The sequence below is a fragment of the Rhinoderma darwinii genome, chromosome 8 (assembly GCF_050947455.1).
Source record: "Rhinoderma darwinii isolate aRhiDar2 chromosome 8, aRhiDar2.hap1, whole genome shotgun sequence".
Taxonomy (NCBI): domain Eukaryota; kingdom Metazoa; phylum Chordata; class Amphibia; order Anura; family Rhinodermatidae; genus Rhinoderma; species Rhinoderma darwinii.
In genome coordinates this window covers 18,958,439-18,976,156 of record NC_134694.1, presented here as the reverse complement: position 1 = coordinate 18,976,156, position 17,718 = coordinate 18,958,439, and the positions used below count along the sequence as shown (strand labels likewise).

At 45.1% G+C, this 17,718-nt stretch overlaps 1 protein-coding gene across 7 annotated transcripts in view; it reads left to right on the top strand.

Moving 5' to 3' along the window:
• Positions 1-17,718, top strand: part of HCFC1 (host cell factor C1) — a 48,943-nt gene that overhangs the window by 699 nt on the left and 30,526 nt on the right. For 3 of the 7 annotated variants that reach the window (XM_075835422.1, XM_075835427.1, XM_075835426.1), the window contains exons 1-2: positions 546-1,626; positions 15,144-15,292. In XM_075835422.1, the coding sequence (XP_075691537.1) occupies positions 1,437-1,626; positions 15,144-15,292 (339 nt within the window). In that variant the 5' untranslated portion in view covers positions 546-1,436. Of the gene's footprint in view, positions 1-545; positions 1,627-15,143; positions 15,293-17,718 lie in introns of those variants that run through there. The other 4 variants (XM_075835424.1, XM_075835421.1, XM_075835423.1 and 1 more) reach the window with 2 other exon arrangements.

The following is a 17,718-nucleotide window of genomic DNA, read 5'->3' as shown; positions in this document are numbered from 1 at the left end:
CATGCACACGTCCGTGTCCGTATTTACGGTCCGCGATTACGCGAACAGCCACCCACATTTTCGGCCCATGCTCCCATATAAAGTATGCAAGCACGCTCCATAAAAAGGAAAGGATAGCACACGCCCTATCTTTTGCGGAGGCTTTCTACGGCCCGGACACCTTCCCGCAAACATACGAGGTGTCCGTGGTCAATGGAAATAAATGGGTTCGGGTCGTGTGCATGGGGCCTAACTTTGCGATTATAATTGGCCTCACTTCATGCATTAGTCATACAGTTGAGACATTTTGTCATTAAAAAAAAGAAGACATTTTTTTATTGTGTATGACATTTAGTATAATAATAATTTACAATTGAGCGGTTCAATCAGCTCCTGCCTTCAATTACCACAAATGTCCCTGTCACTAAGTGGTTAATGTGGTTAATACCACCTATGTAACCAGTACGTATATTCCCCCTATCTATTCTATGTAAGGTGATCTCGTACGTAGGCCCCACCGAGCGTCTCTCACCACCCCGCAATCCCCGCCTCCATCTTATTGTCTCCGGAGGAGGAGGAAGACAGGAGGCGGGCGCTGACAAGATGGCGGCTCCCAGGGAGGCGTGAAAAGAGGCTCCGGTGCCCTGTACTGTGTTTGCACGCCGATAATCACGGTTGCCGACAATTTTTAAATTCCTTTTTTCCGGCAGTTCATTGTTTCCATCAGTTTTTCCTCCATTTCTTCTCACATTCCCCTAGTTGCACTAGATAAGCGGTGGCGGCGGGGGCGGAGCCTTCACTTTCAGCCTCCATCTACACCGCACTGTGTTCTCTGTGCTGAATTTCCTCTCGTTGTGCTGACGCTACTCCCATTAAGCCGGAGGAAGACGGCCGCGGCAGCTGTGGTTTTTACAGTGTGTATGTGTGTTGTCGCCCCGCTCGCCGCCATCTTTGGTTTTCCCTACCAGCTCTTTATTGGTTTGTTTGGACGGCACAAGATGGCGGCTCCCATGGACTCCCTCAGCTTCGCCGCTCCCGGGCGACTTTAAAGAAAACAGCGAGGCCGAGTGAGCAGGGAAGGGGGCAACTTGCAGAGGACGTGCTGTCTGTACGCGGCCTGTAGAGAAGAGAGAAATCCGGACGAGCTTGTGGAAGCTGAAGCTGCAGGCGCGGGAATCAATTTGTTTTCTCTCCGGCCGCCGTCATAAAATGGCGGCTCCCATGGACTCCACAGCGCCATAGTGAAAACCGGCTCAGAGAAGGCCTCAACCCCGGTTTTTCTTATTTTACCTGTCAGAGTTTATACATAGCTGCCCTAGCCTGACAGGACCATTGTGTTCTCGTCTCCCGAGCAGCCGTTAGCCGCATTCTCCCGTTATCACCATTTTGTTTTCTACTGATTGACCGGTGATCGTGAAGCAGCAGTCCCCGCTGTGTCAGTGTGAGCCACCGCCGCTATGGCTTCCACTCCAGCGGTGACAGGCTCCTCTTCTGCTCTACAGCCCCGCTGGAAACGAGTAGTCGGTTGGTCGGGTCCAGTCCCTAGGCCTCGGCACGGACACAGGGCCGTAGCCATCAAGGAGCTTATTGTGGTTTTCGGTGGAGGAAATGAAGGAATCGTAGATGAGTTACACGTCTATAATACAGGTAATTACAGGAATATAATAGCGCTATATATTTTTATACAGTATGATTGTGTAGAGTGGTTGTCACAGAGCAGATATAACGGATATGACATTACTATGTCCAGCCTGTGTAACAGATGTCAGGCTGTAGATGGGTTGCTGGGAGGTAACCGTATATTACAGTAGGTATAAGTGGCATGACAGGCCTGGAGAGCAGTGTGTGGCACTGGCAGCTCTGTATACCCCCCTCCTCCTGCCGCTAGACGCTGCCCCCACCGGCCGGCCTGCGCTCTACTTCGTCTGCGCTTTTTAAAATCCACAAAGAAAAATGGCGGGTTCCCCAGCAGGAGGATCAGAGACAGACAGGAGGAGGGGCAATGGGCGGGGTCAGCAGCGTCTCCACTCCGAGGCTCTGACAGAGTTGCAGTCTGCATTGTCGGCCTTCCCTTATATACAGCGATCGGTCATACAGACGTTATCTGTTCAATCGGGTTTTGTGTTTTTTTTGCCGCTTTGTGTCGATGTAATTGCTGAGATCCGTTAAAGGATCTATCCCTGCACACTACGTCCTTAATGGGGTTATCTATCACATACATGTAGTAATTGTCAGATCATGTCTAGTCTGAGGGCTCTGTATTATGGCTTTATGCACTATACCATTTGTTTGGATTCACACATGACAGATGAGGTCAGACATTGGTCCAGTAGGTGATAGAATTAAATGGGTTTTCCAGTTTCAGCAAATTAGGGCCTGTTCACATCACCGTTCCTTTCCGCTGAGGGGTTCCTTCCGGTTAACCCCTCAACGGAAAGGCAAACAGAAATCTTAGCTTCTGTTTCCTGCACCATTTAACTCAATGGTGACGGAAACCTAGCTAATCGTTTCTGTTTGTCACCGTTGTGACAGGGTTCCGTTGCTTGACGGAAACAAAATTGATTCCGTCAAAACGACAGAACCCTGTCACAGTGGTGACAAACAAACCATTAGCAACGTTTCCGTCACTTAGGGCCTGTTCACATCAGCGTTGGCTTTCCGTTTCGGGGTTCCGTCGGAGGTTTCCGTCGGGTGAACCCCTCAACGGAAAGTCAAACTGAAACAACAGCTTCCGTTTCAGTCACCATTGATATCAATGGTGACGGAAACATTGCTAATGGTTTCCGTTCGTCACCATTCCGGCAGGTTTCCTTTTTAACGACGGAATGAACAGCGGAGTCGACTGCGCTATTCTGTCGGAAACCTGCCGTAATGGTGATGAATGGACGCCATTAGCAATGTTTCCTTCACCATTGATATCAATGGTGACTAAAACGGAAGCTGTGGTTTCAGTTTGACTTTCCGTTGCGGGGTTCATCCGACGGAACCCCAGAACGGAAAGCCAACGCTGATGAGAACAGGCCCTTAGTGTTTCTTTTTTTGTATAATTAAAATATATGCAATTTTGAAATATACTTTCGGTATTAATTCCTCCCGGTTTTCAAGATCTCTGTTGGCTGGTCATGTGATGGACACACCGGTACACGGCTCGTTGCATGACTCGGCTCCGATACATACTGTAAGGGTATGTTCACACGTAGTCAACAAAAACGTCTGAAAATCCAGAGCTGTTTTCAAGGGAAAACAGACCCTGCTTTTCAAACGTTTTTTTACCAACTCGCATTTTTCGCGGCGTTTTCACGCCGTTTTCGCAGTGTTTTTTACGTCCGTTTTTGGAGCTGTTTTCATTGGAGTCTATGAGAAAACAGCTCCAAAAACGTCCAAAGAAGTGTCCTGCACTTCTTTTTACGAGGCGTAATTTTATGCGTCGTAATTGCCGTACGACGCGTAAAATTACGCGTCGTGTGGACAATACAGCGTTATACCCATAGAAAGTAATGGGCAGATGTTTGACAACGTATTTGAGACGTATTTCCAGACGTAAAACGAGGCAAAATACGCCTCGTATACGTCTGAAATTTGGCCGTGTGAACATACCCTAACAGTAACGTGCTGTGCACCTGTGTCCATCACGTGACCATGGACAGAATTGTATTCACTGGAAGTAAATAATGACTTGTTCCTACTGAATAACAGCAAGCAGAGATCTTAAACTGGAAATAATACAGAAATTATATTGGAAAATTGTGTCCCTTTTAATTATACAAAGAATAACGTTAATTTGCTGAAAGTGGACAACCCGTTTAATATCTTGTAAATTGTGAGTTACCCACCATTGTTAATGTGATGTCCTTATGAAGCTGAAGGAGGTTTTGAGCACCACAACATTGGAGATGTTCTCGCCCACCGTTGGGGTGATGCAGATCTTAAAAGGGGAAGGATTTTTACGACTGAAAAAGTGTTTTCGATAAAAGGAGGTTAATCTGGTCTTGGATGAGACTTTGTATTTGTAGCCTTCTTATGGACACCGCTTTATTTTCCTCCTCGGTTATGTTTTACTCCTTTGTCAAAGACAGTTGTGGATCTCATAAGTGTAGGGTAGGAAAACCTTTAGGCTATGTTCACACAGAGTATTTTGCAGGCAGAATTTCTGCCTCAAAATTCAGTTTGGAAGTTTGAGCCAGATTTTCCTTTCGCTGCGTTTTTCGTCCGCGGCCATTGGGCGCTGCGGGCATAAAACGCAGCGAAAAACGCTTTCTCTGCCTCCCATTGAAGTCAATGGGAGGTCAGAGGTGGAAACACCCGAAGATGGGGCTTGTCGCTTCTTTCTCCCGCGAGCCGGTTTTACTGCTCGCGGGAGAAAACCGCCCCCGCCTCCCATTGAAATCGACAGGAGTTTTTTTGCAGACAGAAAATCTGCCTCAAAATTCTGTTTGGAATTTTAAGGCAGATTTTGCTCTGCCTGCACGCCTTTGAGCACCGCGGGCAAAAAAGAAAAGCTTTTTCCGCCTCTTATTGATTTCAATGGTAGGTCAGAGGCATAAATGCCTGAAGATAGGACATGTCCCTTTCTCCTGCGAGCTGGTTTTTCCGCTCGCGGGGAAAATAACGCCTCTGCCTCCCATTGAAATCAATGGGAGGCCTTTTCGGAAGTTTTTTGGCGGGTTTCCTGACACATTTTCTGCGTCAAAAAAACGTGTAAAAAAAACTCAGTGTGAACTGGCCCTTACATTGGGAAAGGTTTTCTACTTTTTTTGGATGGTATCTCCTACTGTTTCTGACTAGTCATATACAGACATAACCAATAGTAGGACTGTGAGAATCTGCGCCCGGTCTGTATCCGTCATTAAAGCGTTCATCATGAATTTTTTTCACAGTAATATTTTTCCCGGATAGTTTTCAAATGTCTGTTTACATCTGCGCTGGAGCCTTCGTCACATAATTCCTCAAATTTGACAGAAGAGATACAGCATGCGGCCATTATTTTTCCCGTTAAAACGACGGAGACGTCGTCAGAACTTGACCGACCCCGTTAATAAGTCAATGTGGTCCATTGGGCACCGCTGTTGTCTGTTCTGCGACAGAGACTGCGCTGCGTTTTGCCTTCTGTTCTAAATGAACAGAGTCTTAGGCCTTATTCACACGACCGTGATATACAGTCCGCGATATACAGTCCACATGTCCGTATTTCCTGGACCGAACACCGTGCAGGGAGTAACGCTACCAGCATCATAAATATAGTAGTTCAGAGCGCACAATCTTATAGCAAAGAAGTATTCGGCACACAAGTAAATGATTTTTGAAAATCTTGAATTTTATTTCATCAAAAGTTGATGCCAAAGGTTTAGTGCAACGTTTCGGTCGTGATTTAGACCTTCATCAGGCACAAAACACAGCGGTCAGCCGCCTTTGAGAGACGTAGCGCTAACGACTGGATGCACCTGCCACCAGAAGGATCAAGATAGTGCCTGATGAAGGTCTAAATCACGACCGAAACGTTGCACTAAACCTTTGGCATCAACTTTTGATGAAATAAAATTCAATATTTTCAAAAATCATTTACTTGTGTGCCGAATACTTCTTTGCTACCAGCATCATAGTTATGTACGATGCTAGGAGTCGCTGCAGGACAACTGTCCCGTACTGTAATCATGTTTTCAGTACGGGACAGTAGTTCCACGGAGAGGCAGGGACTCCTAGCGTCGTGCATAATTATGATGCTAGGAGCCCGGCTCCCTGCAGTGTGTTCGGTCCGGGACTTGCGTACGAAATACGTTCCGTCCTTTACAGACGTAACATGGTCGTGTGAATCCAGCCTTATCAGTCGTTGGTAAATGATCCCAGGCTATGGCCGGCTTTATTCTTATACGCTGGCTTGTCTGATTCTTTTGTAGCAGTGTCTTTTTTTCTGGATGTGTATTACATATATATAGACTGAGCACATTTCTCCGGCATTTGTGTACTGTGTGATGAGGGGCGGCTGCAGTAGCTGTCAGATGCTCCTGTCCATTGGACTACGTGCTGCTGTCTCCACCCTGTTACATACAGCACTGGCTGATGAATATTTTATGTGTGTTATCAGCTGACAGTTCTGCCGCCAATTTCAACTTTGAATAAGTGACTTGTGCATCTTCATGTCCCCTCCCTCTGTAGTGGAGTGTTTTCTGCTGTCTATGCTGTTCTGTTTAGATCATTTATGGATAACTTGCAGTTTCTCTTTTATAGTCACTATCTTTACCATAGGGTGCAGTTATGGAGTCATCGCTTTTATTTGATAGTCTTCTATAGTTTTTCTTTTTTACTTTTCATTCAGCAGTCTGTGAGGTTGGGACATAAAACACTTTGTCAATCTGCTATTCATTCATGTTACTACTATGGAGATTTCCAAAGCTCACTGCTGACCCAGGTGAATGTCTCGCTGCGATGGCCCTCGCTTCAGCCTCTGGAGAAGTATTCACACATTCATGTAGATAATAGAGAACTTTCACCTGTCTTCAGCATGAAAGTTTGACGTTTTATCTACTGTCTAAAGATAAAGGAGCCATGTGTAAGGAAGTGGAGCTTCCATTTATCTCAGCAGAGCCAATATTTCCCTCTTATCATACTCTGTTTGGCATTTGGCTAAATCAGAGTTGTATGGAGCTTAATACGGCACCCGTAGACTACTTTGGGCCCGACTGTACCTCCTGTATGCCTCCAACTTCATAAAACGGCAAACCGTTTTGAATATGACAAAATAAATTGTGGTGTCCTCCGCCGGATGCTTGCAGAGGTATTCTCTTAGCGTTGCTTCTAGGCAAGAATACGCTCCATATGGTTGATCTTGCAGTGCCTATGGTTCTTTGCGTGAGGCCTTTCTCTTGAAGACCAAATTGCTATCTAGAGTATTTACCTAAGTGTTATCACTGTTTGCTTCGGAGAACCCTTTTAATTCATGACACAAAACATTCGGTCTGGGACTACACATACCTCTATGATTACATTTATCCCATTGTGCAAAGGGGTGATTTATTAAAGGGGCATTCCTATCTTGGGCGTTTATGGCATATCCAAAAGTTATGCCTCAAATGTCCAATAAAGGGGGGGGGTCACCTATCTCTAGAACGCGCACCCCTGATCGCCGTCCTATCTTCTGCTTGGTGCTGGTCATTGTCTGACGAGGTGGCTGTTTTCTCAGGAAATAACAGAGGTTGTTTTTTTTTCTGGAACTCCCATAGAAGTGAATGGGAGTTCTGAAAACAGTGTAGCAAAACGCGCTGGGCTATTTCTTGAAAACCCAGCCACCTCATCAGACAGTGGTCAGAGCCCACTGTTTGCATTATTCTTGGCTGTGGACTAGCCACCTCCATAATAAGGCCTGTAGTATACCATTCTTTCCCTGTGCCGATTAAACCAGTGATCTCTTATGTGAATAATAGTTTTACAAGACCTTGTGCACTAGAGTTTTGTCTGATACACATGTATTGTTGTACTGCTTGGACAATCTATGGATCTAGCTGTCATTGAACAAGTCAGCAAGTTGTGCTTGCATTAGCAAAAGCATTTTAAAGAGGGGGCTTGGTGTTCCCACTGGCTCATCCCTTATGGGCATCTTATTAAGGCCTCATGCACACGACTGTAGTGGTGTGCACGGGCCACGGAGTGTCACCCGCAAATCGCAGGCCGTGCACATTACCGTGTGCATTCATTTCAACGAGGAAAATCTGCGTCAAAATGCCGTTTGGAATTTTGAGGCAGATTTTCCTCTGCCTGCACGCCGATTTTTGCGACGTTTTTTTGCCCGCGGCCATTGAGTGCCGCGGGCATAAAACGCCACGAAATACGCTTTCTCTGCCTCCCATTAATGTAAGAGGCGTATATGCCCAATGACAGGCCATGTCCCGTTTTTCCGCTCGCAGGAAAAAAACGTCTCCGACTCCCATTGAAATCAATGGGAGGCATTTTCGGACTTGTTTTGCCACGCGGTTTCCGCGTCAAAAAACTCAGTGTGAACTCCCCTCTTAGAGCCATATCTTTTTTTATTTTTCCATGGATTGAGCGGTGTGGGGGCTTATATTTTGCGGGTCAAGCTGTAGTTTTTATTGGTACAATTTTTTTGGTATGTACAGTACCTCTTTTGGATCACTTTTTATTACATCTTTTTTGCGAGAGAAGGTTCGTTGTGCGTATTAAAAAATAGCTCAGACTTACGGACGCAGCGATACCAATTTTTGTTTATTTTTTTTTACATTACTTTAGAGGAAAAATGGTAAAAGGGTTTTTTTTTTTAAAGTTTTTTTTTCCACTACTAATAACTTTATTAAGCTTTTTTTTTTCACATTGTTAGCCCCCCTACGGGACTAATGTATTGCAGTATATCGTCATTTCCACAGGCTTCTGTCAGGCCTCTCGCACACGGCCGTGCCCGTAATTGCGGGCACGACTAGCCGCGGGCAGCATTTTTCGTGCCGTGCTCCCATGCAAAGTATGGGAGCACAGCCCGTAAAAAACAAAAAGTAGGACCTGCTCCATAATTCCCGGCATGGTTCTACGGCACGGACGAAAAGTTGTCCACATCCTATAGAACAGATGAGCTGCCCCCTCTTTTCAACGCTTCAGATGCTGCGGTCACGATTGACCGCAGCATTTGAGGGGATAAATGGCCAGGAACAGCGCGATCACTGTTCCCGGCCGTTAGTCTGGGCAGTCAGCTGTGAGACACAGCTGACAAACGCAGGGTATGGAAGGCGCTCAGCCCTCCATACTTCTCTGACACTTATCGCGTACATGTACGTGATGATGCGTCAAGGGGTTAATGTCAGTGTTTAAAGGTGTTTTCCAGTCCCGAAACATTGATGGCCTATCCTCCAGATAGGCCATTAATAGCTAATCGCTCGGGGTCTGACGCCCGGGACCCCCGTCAGTAAACTGTTGTGAAGGGGGTGCAGCGCTCGTACGAGCGACAATTCACAGTAATTGCCGCCTTCTCCCGTTGAAGTGAATGGGAAAAGGCTATAATCCTGTGAATCACCGCTACATCTGTGTAGACGAATCTCAGTGAGCGAGTAGAAATGCAGAAGAAGCGGCACTCGTACGGTCACTGCACCCCCTTCAAAACGGCTGATCGGTGGGTGTCCCGTGAGTCTGACCCCGCTTCATCAACTATGGCTTATCCTGAGGATAGGCCATCAATTTTTAGGGACTTGAAAACCTCTGTGGCTGTGTTCACACTGAGTTTTTTTTGCAGGAGGAAAATTCCTCCTGCAAAAACTGCTCCAGTAGGTTTTTGCACAGTGGTTTGACAAAAACTCGTCAAAACACTCGTCAAGGTTTTTTTTCCCTCTTTCTGACTCATTGAAATGGGGTTTTAGAGGCGGAAACCGCCTCAAGATGGGTCATGTTGCTTCTTTTTACCACGACGAGTTTTTTTTACTCGTGGTAAAAAAACTCGTCTGCCTCCCATTGAAATCAATGGGAGGCATTTTCGGGCGGTTTTTGAGGAGTTTTTTGGCGCGGTTTCTGCCGTAAAAAAAACTGTGTGAACAGGGCCTAACGCATCAGCTTTCCCAAGACCAGCGCACGTTTAACTTCTTTCTGCAGTAAACCTGTAGCTGTGTAGTGCTAGAAGATAGGACGTGTAAACCCTGGCTTTATAGTACGGATTCCACACAACATACATACAATATATCTCCATGGAAAGTAGACTTCCTAAGGCCGAATGCACACAATGCGTATTACATGCAGATTATCGTGTGGCAAATCTGCTGCGTAATGCAGTACCAGCAAAGTAAATGACACGTTGCAGATTTTTTTCTGCACATAAATTGAACTGCGCACCATGTAAATTATATTCTTTTTTTTTTTTTTGCGTTTCCACAAAAAACGCACCTAAAACCGCATTGATTTCCGGCCCTTAAATGTAAAGACGGCACCTAAACTCAGGTGCACCAAGTTCCGCAACGTGTACAAGTAGCCTAAGGGTATGTTCACGCGGCTTATTTTCAGCCCGTAAACGGTCGAAAAATCAGAACCAAATGGCGTTCTGTTCCAAAACAGCGTTTTTTTACGTGGCCATTTTGAAAAATGGCCGCGTTAAAAAAACAAAACAAAACGCCTGCGAAGTAGAAGTGCATGTCACTTCTTGAGCCGTTTTTGGAGCAGTTTTTCATTGACTCTCTATAGAAAAACAGCTCCAAAAATGCTAGTTAATTAAAAAACGGCTGAAAATCAGGAGCGGTTTTCCCTTGAAAACAGCTCCGTATTTTCAGATGTTTTCTTGCTAAGCGTGTGAACATACCCGAATGGTGAACAGGTATCCAGCAACAGGTGTCTTCACTGAGTAGTTGTAATTGTTAGGGTATGTTCACACGGCCTATTTTCTGCCGTTTTTCGGGTCATAAATGGCCAAAAAATCGGAAGCAGAACGCCTTCAAACATCTGCCTATTGATTTCAAAGGGAAAACTGCGTTCTGTTCCGACGGAGCGTTTTTCGCGGCGTTGTTTACGCATAAAAAAAACTGCCACGAAAAAAAGTGCAGGACACTTCTTGGGACGTTTTTGGAGCCGTTTTCCATAGACTCTAGTGAAAAAAGCTCCAAAAAGGGCGTAAAAAACGATGCGAAAATCGCGAGTGGCACAAAAAACGTCGGAAAATCAGGAGCTGTTTTCTCTTGAAAACAGCTCCGTATTTTGAGACGTTTTTAACTCTGCGTGTGAACATACCCTTCAGGTATCATAGATTTCTGTTTAAAGGAAATTAGTCACTAGATTTTAGGACGCTAAACCCCAGCGTGTGATGCTACACTTGATTATATTACTATACAGCATGCGCTGTCCATTGCCAGCAAAGAGTCCTCGGATGACTTCAGCGGCATCCAGTCCATGGGCATTACTTAGATGAAGCTGAGGCCAGTACACCTCGGTTCACTGCGCAGGCGCCAGATGCTGCTGCACTCCTCTCAGGACTCCTCTCTGGTAACATGGGGAAAAAACCCGAAAACGAATTACCTGACAATGTTATTCTTTGGGTCAGACAGTTCGTATAATATTATATCAATTTACACAAAATACTTAAAATGACAGTTTTGCGAGGGGAATGTTCAGGACACGAAACCCCAGAACTGTTATGAATAGCCGGTGGTTTAGTGTCTTCAATCTAGTGACAGGTTCACTTTTAAGATCGACCCCCTGACGAAGCCAGGTGCGAAACGCGTGTTGGGGTGTTTGGACAGTGTTGTGGCAGTTAATATGGCTTATGGTGGGTGAAGTATGATGCGTTATAGGGTCTCGTGGTTTGCTGATATATATTGCTTTTGATGCTGTTTGGGTATAACCATGGTCCTAGTATGGGAACTATTGTCATACATGTAGCGGTGTATTTATAATATGGTTTATATCTATTGATATAGAATGTATACTACTACCATTCTCTGCCCTGCATTACCATAGACACTGTCTGTTCATGTACTGATTGTACATTTGTTTTTATGGTTGTAATTTTTAAACAGTATGTACAACTGTTTTGTCTGTTTTGTATTTTTCTATGAAACGATTGATATGGTCTTATTATAGCATCTAAGGGAAGTTTTCTTGGTGTTTATCACTTTTAAGATGGATCGTCTTAACACGACTGTACATGTAGTTAGAACTGAGGACTTGATTGGATCTTGCCTTAAGGCCTCATTTACACGAGCGTATTATACGCGCGTGCTTTTCACGCGTGTCGTACGCACCTATAATAGTCTATGGGGCTGTTTAGACGATGCGTGAATTTTGCGCTGCGTGAGTGCGTTGCGTAAAACTCACGACATGTTCTATATTCTTGCGTTTTTCACGCAACACGCACCCATTGACTTCAATGGGTGCGTGAAAACAACGCATGCCACACTGACGGTCCTGCGTTGTATGCGCGAAAATCACGCAAGAGCTGTCAAACTCCTGAATGTAAACAGAAAAGCACCACGTGCTTTTCTGGTTACAAACATCCAAACGGAGTGTCAAATTCGAGATGAGCGCACCGAACTTCACCGGGTTCGGCCAAACTCGTTTTGACCGAAACCGGTAAAAAATGTTCGGGTACGCGACGTCAGGAGACAGTCACTGTCCACGGTGCTGAAAGCGTTAAACTGGTTCAGCACCATGGACAGTGACTTCCGCTCCGAAAATCCATGAACCTGTAAAAAAAAAAAAAAGTTCTGACTTACCGATAACTCCGGTCCGACCTCCCGGGATGACAGTTAAGTCCAAGTGACAGCTGCAGCCAATCACAGGCCAAGCACAGGCTGCAGCCAATCACAGGCTGCAGCGGTCTCATGGACTGCGGCGTCATCCTGGGAGGTGGGGCCGGATGACAAGAGTGGGACGCGTCACCAAGGCAACGGCCGGGAGCCCGGACTGGGGGAAGCAGGAAGTTCTTGGTAAGTATGAAAGTCTTTTTTTATTCACAGGTTGGTGTATATTGTGTTCGGCATTCACTGTCGAGGGTGCTGAAAGAGTTACTGCCGATCAGTTAGCTCTTTCAGCACCTTGGACAGTGACGGGCGTCGACTAGCCTCATCTCTATGATGGCGGCTGCGCGAAAATCACGCAGCCGCGCATCATACACGGATGACACACGGAGCTGCCAAGTGCCTTTTGCGCGCGCAAAACACAGCGTTTTTTGCGCGCGCAAAACGCACACGCTCGTGTAAATGAGGCCTTAAAGATAAGGAAAACCTTTCCCAAAGATCCTGACATCTGCACCTTGTATACCCTGTAATATGGGCGTGTACACAGAGGCTTTTTTTTATATCAGTTTTATGTTCGGGTTTTATTAAAAACGTTTATATTTATTTGTGTGTTTGTGTGTTACTTTTTTCTATTTTTACACTTTTTCTTCCCTATAGGGGCTGCCATTTTTTTTTCCATCTCTGTATGTGTCGATTAACGACACATACAGACATGGAATACGGCAGCTCCAGTCCCATAGGGACTGCGAACGGGGCCCGTTCCATCCACTATGCTGTACGCCGTGTGTGTGGGAACGGCGCATGCGCCGCTCCCACACAGTCCAATTTGAAATGCGCGCCGTCCGGCGCCATTTTCCTGTGGACCGGAAGTCGCGGCCGGACAGTAAGTTTACTACTTCCGGTCGCGGCTTCCGGACTTGTGCACATGGAGCAGCGGCAGCAGACGGAGCGGACGGACCGGAGGGAGTGGCGGCGACTGGAGCAGGTAAGTGATTTCTATGTATGTTCGTGTTTCAGTGTGTGTTTACTACTGTATGTAAACCTACTACACTGTGTGTTAGCTCAAAAAATGGCGACACACAGTGTAGGAGGTTAGACCGTTCAAACCCCTCGTTTCTCCCGGCACTAGCCAAGATAAAGGAGGGGGGGATTCTGAGAGCTCACTAGAGCGAGGGATTTTTTCCCAATTTTGCAGCATAAAGCAATGTGGTTGCTTTACCACATGCAATGCTGCAATTTTGGGAATTGCTCCATCTAGTGACCAGTGCTGGGAAATATTATAAATTGAATCCAATTTATAATATTTCCTGACTCGTGAAAAAAATAAAAAAAATTAGAACAATGTTTAATCACCTACACACTAATTGTTTAACTAAAAAAAACAAAACATGTTTTGCTGGCAACACATTCCCTTTAAAGGGGTTTTCCCACGAGGGACATTTATGACATATCCACAGGATATGTCCTAAATGTCAGATGGATGCGGGCCCCACCTCTGGGACCCGCATCCATCTCTAGAATGGGGCCCCTAAACCCCGTTCTACTTCTGTGTTTTGGCTGATTTCCGACCATGAAGGTGATAAGCTCGCTAAGCTGCGCTGTTTCCGTAAGCCCCATAGAACTGAATGGCAGTTACGGAAACTGCGTAGCTCGCGTGCTATGCTGCTTCCTTAACTGCTATTCACTACTGAGGGAGTTACGGAAAGTCAGGAAGTGGCCGAGAGGCAGACAAAGCTAGAAAGGGGTTTAGGGGGCCCCGTTCTAGAGATATGTGCGGGTCCCAGAGCTGGGACCTGCATCTGACATTTATGACACATCCTGTTGATATGTCATAAATGTTCCTTGTGGGAAAACCCCTTTAAGGCCCTATTACACAGGCCAATGTTGGGGCAATATGAACGCTCGTTCCCGATCATTGCCCTGTCTAATAAGGGCGACAAGCAGCCGATGAACAAGCAAATGCTCGTTAATCTGCTGATCTGCTCTTTTATGCAGAATTAAAAATCGGGGAGATGCGCTGCCGTCATGATGAAAATTGATAGGGGTGAACGTTCGTAGTAACGAGCGCTCATCCCTATACATATCCTATCGTTGCTCCGTGAGATGGGAGCAAACGAGCGTCAATCAACGAGCTGATCTTGTTGATCAGCGCTTGTTTACACTGCCCATGTCGCCCTTTAGCGTAATAAGTTACTTACATTTTAGAAATTTAGACTTGGTAAAGTAACAACTTTTGAGTTTGTGGTCGCACTCCGGTCGGTTAAAGGGGTTGTCCGCTTTCTGAAAATTTAGAAAACTTGTGACATGTCCGAAGTTTTGATCGGTGGGGGTCAGAATACTGAGACCCCCCACCCATCGCTAAAACGAAGCTACAGAAGCGCTCGGGTGAACGATGAGCTGCTTGATTTCTGATCGTTTTTCTCAGAAAGCCGATGTAACATTATACAGACTCCATAGAAGCTCTATGAGCCCGTACACCAACTGCTCGGTCAGAAACTAAGAGGCTCAGCGCTCACCCAAGCGCTTCTGACTCTTCGTTTTAACGATCGGTGAGGCCATTGCTCGGACTTCCATTTATCAAAACTTCTGACATGTCAGAAGTTTTCTGAAAGTTTAGTTACCCTTTAATATTCTCATACAAGGCACAATTCTCCCCAGATCTTCTGTTTAGGTTGGATGGGGCCATGTATGGGTAGTGTTGGAGTTACTAACAGTATAGAAAGGTTGTAGAGATGCCTGGGCACCCTGTACAACGGTCATGTCTGCAGCCTGTGTCAGGTTATGGATATATGTGCTTCATTTAGTTGCTTTCCTTTATGTAAATCGTTTTACTAATTTTGTAACTCTGAATATTAAGACCATTTTCTTACGACAGGTGTTAAATTGCGTCCTAAAATGGGTTAACAGCGATGCAATGTAAACTCACATTTATATTTATTGTCTTTTTTTTTCTTCTAGCAACCAACCAGTGGTTCATTCCTGCAGTGAGAGGTGATATTCCTCCAGGTTGTGCCGCCTATGGATTTGTCTGTGATGGTACTCGCCTACTTGTCTTTGGAGGAATGGTGGAGTATGGAAAATACAGCAATGACTTGTATGAGCTGCAGGTAATCCTATTTAAAGTTTTCCAAAACATTTTTTTTCTTTTATTTTATGGGAATGTTTATCCTGATTCACTAGCAATACCACATTTATTTATTTATTTATTTTAACTCTAAAAGCGGCAAATATTATTTTTTTCTCTGCACATGCGGTGATTCTTCACTACGTTAATTTGGCTATTGACCTCTTAGTAGACACGTCAGTCACCAGTAGCTAATTTCCAGATCGTTGGCCGCCTATCTTGTTCAATTTGTTCCACACTGTTCTTCACTAGAGCTTCAGTGTAATAGGTGTGCCTCAGGGTGAAATTGGAAACACATGTAGATGTGGTATGGGTCCTTAGCCGGCTTTATTCAACATAGGTCTGTAATATTACCATGTGCGTGAGGCCCAAGACCGTACAAAGAACTATATGGCTGCCTGTGGACTGTAGGAAAGAAGTGGAGATGTATGCTGCTTAAACCTTGCTGAACTAATGTAAAGTAAGCATTAAGGGAGTTAGATCACCTGATTTAGTTGTAGATCTCGTTTAAAGGGAACCGGTCACTATTTTAGGGCACTAAACCACCAGCGTGTTATATTCTTTTTTTTAAATCAAACCAATTTTATTGATACGAACACAGAAATGAAATAACACAGTAACATTCACATTACAATTTTCCAACATCGTATACAATAGTGACAGCATATCAGGAAATCCCCAACTTCCCCCCTCCCCGCACAGCCCCCCACTATATCTCCGCCCTTTGTTTCTAGTACCATTCCTGGTCAGAGCACATTTCTCTTATCCAATTTCCCCACCACCCCTTTTTTGCTCCAGACTCTATCCAGCATGTTATATTCTGGAGTAATAGCGTCCTGAATATGCCCCTCTCAAAACTATCCATTTTAGCATTTTGTCTACAAAGATGTGATAACCCAGCGTGCGCTGACTGTAAATTACCAGAGAAGAGTCCTGAGATCAGCCCAACGGCGTCCAGCACATGCTCAGATGAAGCAGAGGCCGTACACCTGGACTCCTCTCCGGTAGTTTACATTTAGCACACGCTGTATTATAGCTTTTTAGACAAAATGCTAAAACGGACGGTTTTGAGAGGGGCATGTTTAAGATGCTGAACCCCAGTAGGATAATTTCATGCTGCTAGTTTAGTGTTTTGAAATGTAGTGACCAGTTCCCTTTAAAACGAAAAGCCTTTCACGTTGTGTGCATTACGTTAGAGGTATACAGCGGCATACCCTGATGTATACCACCGACAGAAGGCTGCAACATCCCACTGTAAATGGACAGTTACATCACAGGTGCTTTCCTTTGCCGGGGATACAAAGTCTATGGAGTTTCTGGACAGAGCATCTCTCCATATATAGATGGTGGCCTCACTGGAGCTTCTCCTCTGATTCCGAATAATAGTTCTATTGATAAAAAAGTGGCAGCCCTGAATCTGGTCAGCCACCGCTGGTGTCCTTCTTGGGCTGGATGTTGCCCCCCCCCCCAGGGGTGGTATCGCTAATTTTAGCTGATGCTCTGCTATGAGAAGCCACTAGTGCTGGCTCCAACTCCCGACACTGACCGCTTTGATTCTAGAGTTCACTATGTAAGTAGTAAATAGCTCAAAAAATAAGAAAGCAGCGCTTCATAGTGTAAGCTTTCTTGGTAAGTTCTGTTCAACTTGTGGTGGTGTGCTGAAAGGACAACACCTATAGATTAATCCCTTAGTGACGACCGCAGCATTTAACTTGTTTACAGAGGGAGGGATATCCCTCTCTCACCCATCGGCGGCCCGCAAATGCAATCGAGGGTGTGATGGCAGCCGAGGGCCTGATAAAAGCCCCCAGGTCTGCCCTGGGCATATGCCTATTGGGACGCTCCAGAGGCACATCCTAATGGATTGCCTGTCAGATTTACACTGACAGGCAATAATGCTCTGGTATACGAAGTATACCAAAGCATTATAGCAGCGATCTGAAGATCGCATAGTGAAGTCCCCTAGTGGGACTAAAAAAAGAAGTAATGTGAAAAAAAAATTACAGTAAAAAAATCAATTTTTTCCATAAAAAGTGGTTTTATTTAGTAAAAGTGTAAAAACAGAAATAAAAGTACACATATATGGTATCGCCGCGACCGTAATGACTCAAACAATAAAGTTAATATGTAATTTAAACCGCAATGTGAACACCCCCAAAAAAGTCATAAGAAAAGTTAATCAATAAGTCCCATGTACCCCAAAACAGTACCAATCAAAACTACGTCTCGTCCCGCAAAAAAACAGCCCAAAAAATCACATTGACGGAAAAATAAAAGAATGACGGCTCTTGGAAAGCGACGATGCAAAAACAAATAATTTTAGTTTAAAACATAAAAAACCTCCACATATGTGGTATCGTCGTAATCGTACCGACCCATAGAATAAAAGTAACCTGTTTACGCCGCACA